At 36.2% G+C, this 10,960-nt stretch overlaps 1 protein-coding gene across 6 annotated transcripts in view; it reads left to right on the top strand.

The window, feature by feature from the left end:
• nphp4 (nephronophthisis 4) overlaps positions 1-10,960 on the top strand; it is a 178,852-nt gene that overhangs the window by 24,614 nt on the left and 143,278 nt on the right. For all 6 annotated transcript variants that reach the window (XM_017305947.1, XM_008413093.2, XM_008413092.2 and 3 more), the window contains one exon: positions 8,734-8,883. In XM_017305947.1, coding sequence (XP_017161436.1) covers positions 8,734-8,883 — 150 coding nt within the window. The remainder of the gene's footprint in view (positions 1-8,733; positions 8,884-10,960) is intronic.

Below are 10,960 nucleotides of genomic sequence, written 5' to 3'. Positions count from 1 at the left end.
ATATATATATATATAATTTGAAGTTTATCTTACTTTTTCTGTCAACTTCAAATTATTCTACTTGTTATACCCGCTCAATCTAAAGGATCAGGATCGTTATGTAGACGCCACGAAAGGTTTAGCCTGCAATTATTGCAACTTTAAATGTTTTTCAAATGTTTGAGTTGTTTGTGTAATTTAGAGAAAACCATGTGTGTTTCATCGTGTTATGTAAATAACATTACAAACAGCCCTTTGAAGATTATGATTTATCACAAGATACATTTTTTTTTTTTTTAGATGAACATCTTGGGGAAAAAAACCAATAGCTTTTGTGTTGCATCTAATTTCATCATTAAGTAATAAGCCATCATGACTCTTGGGCGTGCTCTATGACCTTAAGGCAACACATGCATGTCTAACACTGTTAGCTTGAAGTTCCTTGATGAGAAATCCTCATTTTCAGTTGGTGGTTGTTGTTCCCGTCCTTGTTTCTTATGGACATTTTTGTTTTATAGTGAAATAAAAAAACCTTAAATATTTCAATTTATCCCAAAAGACTTGTTTTGAAGCTCTTTTTTTTCAAAGGTACTTCTAAATTATCAGAGCAGTTTGCTTCATAAGTTTGCGATGGCTTTTATCTGAAGATAATGAGGATAAGTGATAATTGTTCATACCCCTTGAACAGTTTAAGGGATATAAATACTTTTGCAAGGCACTGTTTGTAAGAAGCTTTGTTATTGAGAAATAGAAATGAAACCTGTGTCTTACTCTTTAAACTTTGGTGTTTGTTTCCTTTACAAGGGCAGCTGTATTACTCTGTCCACAGGAGATCTCTGGTAGGTCGGCATTTATCCACTGACTGCAGTAAAATGTAGCGTTTGTGATTACAGCACATAAGAAAGTGCCACAACATTCAGCAAATCAGACAGAAAGAAAAGGTCAAAAAGGAGAATGTTTTGCCTCCTGGAAGGCAGTGTCATGATTTTTGCATAAGAAAATGTGTTCATGTTTTTTTTTTTTTTTCAATGTGAAACTAAAGGAAAAATAAATAATCTTGCTGAGTGCATTGTGTGTGTGCAAAGTGACAAACTATGTAAAAAGTTTTAAGATCAGGTTGTGCTGAATGAATTCACAATGTAAAAGCAAATGTGACAGAACTTGATTATACACCAGTGGCATGAACACAGACGTCAACATTCCCACTTGAAAGTTTTATCCCAAAGGGATAAAACAGAGCGATTTTTGCTTTTCTTTGTTTAGCCTTCCTGTTGCCTACTGAAAGTCTTGCTCTTCCTCGCTGTCACACTGCCTTAAAGAGCTCCAGATATTATAAGAGAGCTATTATTTTGGGCCTCACAAGCCACCGTTGCTTGGCAGCATGTTGGTCAGTCTACTCAGACCATCTGATCGTCTTTGGCTTACAGCGTTGAATGAGCTCCTCTTGACATTAAAATGGTATTGCAGTTGTACTGGAACATGTGTTCTGCTAACATTCACGACAGAAATGACAACCAATGTTTGTTTTTTCTGTTCTGTGATCTGTCCCACTCCTGCCATTTTGGTTTGTTGAAGCACTGATTGTGGCTTTGTTTACTAATCGTAATCCACTTGCAACAAAGCACAATGTGAAAGCAAACTGCACCAAACTAAAAAAAAGTAATTCTGTTTTTGGTTCAAACCAAAGAAGTGGACCAAAGAACTTTTTCTGACAGAGGAGGCCAATATACCAAGTTGATGCTTGCTCTCATTGTTATCAGGAGCAATAATGTGGGTTTCAGTCTTCAATTTACTTCTGTAGAGAACTTCAAATAAACTTTTTACATATACCTCTAAGCGTCCACTTATTCCATAAAAAATACAGAATAATCCTTGCCCCCATTAATGAAAACAGCCATCCCAGTATTCTTGCTAGTTACTCTCTGCTTGTATGGAAGCATAGCCAAAAAGTAGAATTTTAGATCTCAGTCTATAAATGATATCAGATCTTCCATCACATTTTCCATACCAGTTGTGGAATGTCAATAATTTAAATTTGTTGGAAAATAAATCCAAGAAATTGTACTTGTTTTATCTAGTCATAAAGAACTGTGTGTGGATTTGGATGTGCAGGAATGATATATTAATAGATTCCAGAAAAGGTAATGGGTGGGATACAGTGTAGGTTCTACCAAGTGACTGGTGTTTATGCCTTGCCAGTTACTAGCTTGGTTTTATAAAAACACACGCACGCACGCACACACACAGAAGCAAAGACACATTACATGTCTTTCTATCTTCACAAGGACTTTGAAAGAAAAATGAATGGAAGTCAGTGCAGTTTTATATATTAATTTCAAAAACGGCACTACGTTTTTTTTGTAGCCCTCTTTTGGACCAGCGGCTCCTCACGGCGTACTATTTGTTTGAAAAATGGGCCTCACAAATGTAAGAAATGCTAACAACACACAAACTCTAAAGCACACTCCTCTCTTGAAAATATGTGATGAGATGTCCAAATTCTCAATAGTGAGTCAAAATGTGATTATCATTGTTTCTTAAATGTTATTACTTTAGATAATTCCATCTGTGCCTGAGGATTGAGCTGAAATACAGTGACAATGTTCATCAACACAGGGAGAACTGGCTGTTGGTTCTGATGCTGACAGAAAAAGAAGCTTAAGTAAAAAGATAGACTAATCCTGGCAGACAAATCAAAATTCTGTCCGGGTCTTCAGACAGAAAAGGAGGGATGACAAGAGGAGAGAAGTTACATAAAGTTTATTGCATCCAGGGATGCAAAAACAGGAGGGAGAAGAAAGTGCAAAAGGAGGCATAGACATATTGGTTTGATCTGAGCGTCTCTTCTTACCAACTGGGAGGAAAGGGGAAGGAACAGAAAAAAGGCGAAATCAGAAGGAAGTAGGGGAGACCTCTTAATGTGTTAAACAGATGGTAGTTTGTGTTCGCATTAGCATATCTTTATCTTGTGCCATAGAATAATGCATTCACTTTGTGTGTAGGGGAAGAAAAGAGTGCTGTGACATGTTTTGTTTCTGGTGAACAAAAATGCTTTCTTGTAATAAAGATGAAGAAACACTTTGACTTCTTTAACATGGGTTTTATTTATACATTCCTCTACATTACCTATACATAACTTACTGCTTCTTCATTGAACTTCCAGGGAATCCAGAACAGTTTTTGTTTAATTCTGTGAACAAGTATAATCACTTTTACTTTATCCACACACAGCATACATTTGTTGCTGACATGAAACACGTGATTTAAGATTTAAGTACGAACCATTGCTGATTTTAGATTAAAAAAAAAAAAACTGTTTATGCATAAATACAACATAGATAGTATTGAAGAAAATGTTTATCAAAGTATTTACATCAGGATGGAAATAATTTGTTTTGGAGTTTAGTGTGATTTGAGATGAAAACTGTTAAGATTGAGTTTATAGTGAAGAAATGTATTTCCTTCAAGAAAAGCTCTGGTGTACTTTTTTTTCTTTTCTTCAAATGCTAATCAGCTCAAATAAACGTCTGCTTAATCTCACCTGAATTGTAAAAATACAGAGACGGCTTAGAAAAGGGCATCACTGTGATTTTCTTTTTTCTGGTGCAAATCATCATAAGCTGTTACTTTCTTTACTTGCACAAATCTTTATTGAACGTTTACATACAGAGAAGCATGCTTTGATGGAGCTAAAATACTTCCTTGATAGAAAATCTTAAAACTGCGAATGATCATGATATGAATTTTCAAATACAGCATTTTCTCTGCAGTGCAGATGTGGATTTCTTTACGACCAGATATTTGATTATTGATATGTTTTTTGAGCAGTGTTAGACTCTCTGCAGTTCTATCTTGTCTGCTGTGGTACGATTTCCTCATCCCTTCAACATGCAACGAGTGAAAATATTGAGTGATGTAACGGTAAAAAAAGCATTGGTTTATTTTTTTACAGCTTGAGGTTCCTTAAAATTTCTGGAGAATTATAGTCTGCTGTGCATTTTTTTGGTAGGAGGGTAAAGTATGTCAACAGGGAGTTGCATTGTGTTCATGTATGCAGGATAACTCCTGATATGTCCTACATATGAATTTAGTTCTACATGCATATTATCAGGATCATTTTTATGCACATGCTGCACATCCTATTACTTCAGGTACTTTTTAAAAATATGTTTTGAATAGTTTTTTCCCCCCTCCAAATGGCATTCATGAATACATAGAGCACAGGCGTGATGTCCATATATGTAACTACATTTAGGTGCTGAAACTGGATTAAAACTCCTAAGATTAAAAGAGCTGTTCAAAATAAATGGATAATTGTCTTTTAATCTTTTAATTAATAGTGTATGCAGCAAAATTAAAATTAGTAGATTTAGCTTCTGAGAGTAAAAGCAACAAGTCTAGACAGAGAAAGAAGTGCCACATAATTACCATATGGAAATTTCTGTATGTTGTTTGACCCACTGTGTTGCTGTTTTTAGTTTTTTTTTTAATGTATTCAGTATTCATCATGTAACATATTCAAATGTCTCCATTGTACTAAGGAGCAAGTTGAATGCTACAGAAACACTAGAGGCAGCATCTCTTACACATTCAATCACTTATTCAGTCTTGGCTAAAGTTCCAGAAATATTTATCTTTTTTTTTTTCCTGCTGGCCTTTATTACTTTTTAGTGAAATTTTCACCAGATGTCCAAAGCAGATTGATCTTCTGAGTGGAATATTACAGAAAAGATCCACTCTCTTTTCCGGTCATATTTTGTTGGTGTATCTATGAACACTTTTTTTTATGCAAATCTAGATGTAAGGCAGTGAATAACATGTTACAACACAAAGTCCTGTCCTCTTAACAGAAGTATTGTTTTTAATACACCCCTACTGTGTAACATGTTTATAGCGCAAGTTGCTTTTACTGTAATATCACTCAAATCCTTTTTTTTTTCTCTAGTTAATGATTACTTAACCATCTTGGACTGAAAGTTCAATGCTCTATGTGCAGTCTATGTTTACCCCAAGTAGTCCGATATTTTATTAGCTACATCATGTAGATAATAGATTGAGCTGCTTATTTATTGAAACCACTTGAACTTTTCGGCAATGAGATGATTAGATCTTAAATGGTGCAGACAGAGTATATGCATAGAATAGCATGAGATTATGTTGTTAAAAGGAAATATTTGGTGTGATCTTTGAGTAACACTTGCATATATTCAGTAGCAATCATATCTATGTGTTGGCACCTCTTGCCACAGAATTTTTCTACATGTCAAAGAAATCTATGATTCATGTAGTTCTGTTGATTTAACAAGAGAAATAGCTACATAAACTAAAACGTTGCCGACACATTATTTACCCAAAGGTGTGTATCTTGACACTCCATTGAAAGACAGATCAGATTAGCTCTGGTTATCAATTAGAAAGAATTGTTCATGCCAACCAGAAATCATTATCTGCAAGCCACTGGAATGTAGACCAGAATACCTGGCTTCCTTTTGTGTTGTAATACCAGCAATCATCAAATCCAGCTCTCCACAGGACCGAACAGTCTGGAAATAATTTATATTGCCAACCCAATTTTTGCACAGAACATGTGTGATTATAACATATTACATAGTGGAATTAAAATCCTTCTGTCAGTGATTGTTAGTTGACACTGATGAATATAAATATTACTTAATGTCGTGCTCGAATGCTGTTTCTTCTGTTTTAGTGTTTTCCCAGAGTTACAATTTCTGTTTTCCTCATTCTGAGTCATTTTTGTCCCCCAAGCCGTCCAGGTTCCCGTTTTTCACATCTCTTGCCAAGTAGCTGCTCAACCAACTCTGAGGTACCACACCACTGGTACTGCTGTAAGGATATTTTGGAATAGTTCTCTAATCTATGCACAGCATCTGACTGCAACATGAGCCTGATGCATAATAAATACCAAGACATAAATGATGAAAAAGAATCTGACACCTGGGCGCCATCTGTGTCAAGAAAGTTCTATGATTTTGCTTCATCCCCCCCTGCCCCCCCCTCTTCTCCTTTCTTCATTCATTTTTTGCTGTGTTACAGTAAGAAATGGCTTTTCAATAAAAGCTGCTTCTGTGACTCAAAGTGTTTGCAGAAGAGGTTAAACTGCGCTGCAACCATGGAGGTTTCCATTTTCATTTTTAGAAATAAGCGCCTTTCTTGTTGTAAGCAAGCTGCAGGAGAGAGCCGAAGCTTTTCGACAGAGTTGAGTCACTAGCAGAGGGAAGGAGAACGCAGGGATCCAGTCCATCATCCTTCTCCATCAATCTCCCCCACAGTGACTTAAAAGATCAAGGCAGTTACTTGGTCCTCAAAATGGCCAAAGTATTGCCAACCTCTTTTTTTTGTTGTTGTTGTTGATAAGCTACTGTCTGTGATTTTTCAGTTTGTTTGGTTATTTCAAAAAGGAGCAGGTTTATTAATAAACGATTAATCAATTTATCCTTGGACAGTTTCATGTTTCTTAATAATATGTGTGATTTAGTTGCTCAACAAAATATAAATGTAAAAACCCATTAATAAATGTAAATATATATGTAGAATTGCGTATGCTATCGCATTAACAATTTATTTTATACTGGAGTTCATAGTAAAGTTATGATTGTGATTACATCAGTACCTCCCAGTTACAACATGAACTTCATGTCAAAACTACAGATTATTGAAGCTTTATTAAGATTCTATTAAAAAAAAAAAAACATCTTGGTGATTTTGAGTCTAATTTCTTTGAAAAAACAGTATGTGGGGCTACCTTTGCACGACATGCTTCAGCACCGATTTGAGTTATTTGACATTAGGGAAGTCTGAAACTAAAATTAAGTAAATATAATACAGACTATGTATAACTTTGGAAAAATCAGCAACTTGAAAGTGTGGGATTGTAGCAGTCTGCATTTTATCAGTATTACATAGTTACGGTTGTATTGTTGTTGTGTCTGATATTACCTCACTGCCATCTCTCTTGTTTTTCTTGACAGCAACAGGTATTTTGTCCCAGAGTTTTTGGAGAAAAGCTCAAATATGCTGCTACAGTTTAATTAGCATTTAACTGTATTATTTGTTTTTAAACATGTCTGTCTTGGTAAATACTGCTAGTGTTCAATAAACCTATAATTTGGTCCCACTAACCATGTTTTCATGTGAAGGAGTTTCCTGGAGTTCATTTACAATTTGGTTCATAGTATTTTGGTATTTTTTTATTTTTACATTTTTTTTTATGGCACTTGGTGTTTTTATTACTAGTCACCAGACAGGAAATGGCCAGGGGGACTCTGGTATTGAAGTCACACTGCCCTACAAATTTTAGGCATTCCCCTGCTTCAGCACACATGATTACTGTTGGTTTCAAAGCATTATTGTAGAAGAAGAATCACAATGGCTAACAGAAATTTTCTTTGGCAAAATAAATGTTACATTTTTACACCAAGTCCAAAAATGGAGAAGTCACAATGTCCTCTGTTGGATCTCCCAGTATTTTGATCACATCTTAAATCCCGGATTTGATCCTTCTGATGTTTGACATGCTTTACTCTGAGGCATTTGAGCAGCATCGTGTGATGTTCAAATGCGTCTTCTTTTGTCTTGGTGCTTGACATTGAATGATGGAGACTGTATATGGAGGAAATGTCCTGTAAATCAGCAGTGCTTGTTCTTATTTGAATGTCAGACATTCATAATTTTAGTGGATGTTCATAGTGACAGTGCTGTTTGTCGTTCTTAAACAAGAGGCTGTAAAGCTGCAATAAACTGTTTGTATGGTCCCCATGTATAGGTCTTCTCCAGATGTTTGTCTCAATGTAAGCTTTTCAATTATTACACTTTCTTCAAACAATCTGTTAGTCCAAGAGTGCTTTTAGACAGTAAATGTTTACCCCTCTATTGATGAACTGTGTATTTAGTTTGCAGAAGAGTACAGCTAAGGGGAGCGGGTGACTGCATATAATAGAAAGAATGGGATGTGCTAAAATTAATGGGTCTAAAAGTGTTCAGTTGAAGTGGTAGTTTTTCAGCAGTGCTGACAGTGAAATAAAGCAAACAACCAAGTTTCAGAAACGATTAGAAATCAAAATGGCGAACTCAAATTGAAGCATCATTTCTCCATGTATAATGACTCCCCTCCAGATTGCGCTGCACCAACTTGTTGAGCCACTCATGAGCGTGAATGAAGCTTGCTCTGTCGTGCTGTTCAAGGTCCAGTCATTAACCCTGCCACGGTGAAAGATTGTTATGCTGGTCAGGCTTGATCGAAGCCAACGTACGTCAGCGTATCAAACACTACTACTCTCACCTTCCAAATGATCTGTGCTTTGTGTTGATGACAGGAGTTGTGGGTTGCTACTTGTCTCTGAATGACCTTTGTGAAAGATGACAATGTCTAACTCATTGCTCATGTCTCGCGCCTCATCTGCGCCGCAGCGGTTCTTTGGGTTTCGAGCTGAATGGCTGTCATTTCAGTTTTAGTCCGTGAAAATGATGCCTGCAGCGGAGTGGAACATTGCAGCTACGTCACAAACAGCCAAATGAAAGATTGAAAAATTGGGTGCACTTTGGATGCCATGTTGCCAGGTGACTTCCCTGCTCCTGGCGGAGATATTAGAACCTGACACCGAAAAGATGGATAACTTTTATTTGGATGGGCTGATGCTAATGGCCAGGTTGAAATATCACATTGAACTCGTTTGTATTCAGCAAAATGTTTTGCTTGCTTCTCATGAAATCATGCCTTTTGTTGTTTTTTTGCAGATGGCAACCTATTGAAGGTAATTGATGGCGCACATTTGGACTGTGTGATGAAAACACATCCTTCACTGAATTCTGCAGTGCATCTGCTTCCTGAGCATGCTCTTGTGTCTGGAGAGGACAACTTACCTGGGCTCATTCCTTCTCCAGCAGGTGAGCTTTTTACATCTGGTTAAACATGAGGCTTCAGTTTAGGAGAATAAACTGTGATGACACAGTGATGAGTATTAGGAAATGTATGGGGGAATTTCTCTGCCATAATCCAAGAGCCTGTTTATTATTTTTTTACCAGTCTTTACAGTCTGCATTAGTCTAAAAAAATTAAAACGACAATGTCTAACATATTATTATTATTTAAAACAGAAAAGCTCCTATTATTCCTACTGCTACTGTAACAGTGCAATACATTGTTTTTTCTCTCTGGCCTTTTGAAGAAAAACAAGTATAACAAGCTGATAGAAACTGGCTAATTAGTTGAGCATTCGGCCTGCATAACCAACATGCATTATGTTGCTCAACCTATATCTGGTTATTGGGTTGACAGGTTTGGTTTTAAAACGGTGTTAATGAGCAACATTGCAGTTTTCACATTATGCTTGCATGTGTTTTTCACTGTTGTAAATATTCCAAGCAGCTCAATTTGTTGAAAAGTGTAATAGTTTTCTATCAGTCTTTTGCCTGCTTCATCTGAAATATTAAATTATCTGTGTATCACAAGGAGGAAATGTGATATCTGGGTTCCCAGAAATACTCTAAAAATAAATTATTTTGAACCTGTAAAATATGCCAGTATTTTTTGGCCTCACCAAAAAATTTTCCTAATAGTTTTCATTGCTTTAGTTTCTCATGGTGTTGGACGAATCAGTCAAGCAGAGGTCTGGTGCTCATTATAAGTGCATGCGGAAACAGCTGCTGTTGGACACCCCTGTCTTGCTTTAACATTTGGATTTCCCAGTTCTGCATTACCAGATGAATTCAGGAGCTGGGTAATTAAAGTTAAATATAAGAGAAATATCGCAACATTCAAGAGCAACCATCATCCAAACAGCGGACAGTATTTTCTTTTTTTTTGCTCACATGAATAGCCATAAAATGAACATTTATTAAAACACTCTTTACTCTGCTTTATTAAATGATTTTTACTATTAATAGCCATTCATAACTTTGCAGTTAATTTTAGTCCATGTTGTTCATTTCTTGAACGATTCTTTATTTTGTTGAAAGACGTATTGAGACGATATTTTTTCAAATACCATACTTTGTGATCTGACAGGATTTTTACAACTTAATTTTACATAGTTATGATCACAAGTTAAAAGTCTACAAAGACGTATTTGTATTTTTGTGGACTTCTCATTCCAAAATTACAGAAGTACGGATTGCTCTTTGGGCCCTCAGCCAAAGTGCTGAACAAAGAAGTAAACCAGCTGAAAAGGTTCATTTGAATTTAATCTAGTCATATATGACTTGGCTTAACTTATCATATTTGGTACATCAAGCATAATCCATTATTGCATACAAAACTGCACACTCATCTCCCTCCAGTTGTCACAATAACATACAGGACATTCATCACAGTGGTCTTTTTTTAGAAACTTGGTTCCAGCAGAAGTTGAAATGTCTGCAGTACTTAGAAAGTAAGTTTCTAAGGGGGAACGTAATGAAGTCTGACAGAGCAGAGCTATAATCATTGGGAGTCAGTGGGAGGTATGGTAGCAAGCTAATCCTCTTCATGTTCTGGGGCTGTGAGCAGCAGAGACCTAAGCTGCCTTTTAAGACCACAGCCACCAGCTTGATATTCGCACAGCATTCAGAGTAACTAGACTTTGTGCTTCTGAGATGGAGGCTGCAATGAAACACTGGATAGAGGCATTACTCTTTAGTCAAATATAAACAAGCTGCCAGTTTTTGTTGTGTCTGTAAGTCAAACTTTCAAACTTCATCCATTGACTGAAATAGTTCATTTAAATCAGTTTTGATTCAATTTATATCAAGAATATTTTCTAATATGGTCTCTTTTGGTTTAATTTTTATTATTAAAAGCATGCAATACAATCATAACTCTATGGCTGTGTAAGGGCTATTTGACCAAGAAGGAGAGTGATGGGGTGCTGCGCCTGATGACCTGGCATCCACAGTCACCTGACCTGAACCGGTGGTGGACAATGTTCTTGCAGACATTGTCCATTTTTCTAGACAGGTTTCTTCTTAAACAGTTACCATATATATA

The sequence above is a fragment of the Poecilia reticulata genome, linkage group LG7 (assembly GCF_000633615.1).
Source record: "Poecilia reticulata strain Guanapo linkage group LG7, Guppy_female_1.0+MT, whole genome shotgun sequence".
Classification (NCBI taxonomy): Eukaryota; Metazoa; Chordata; class Actinopteri; order Cyprinodontiformes; family Poeciliidae; genus Poecilia; species Poecilia reticulata.
This window is presented reverse-complemented; position numbering and strand designations above follow the sequence as displayed.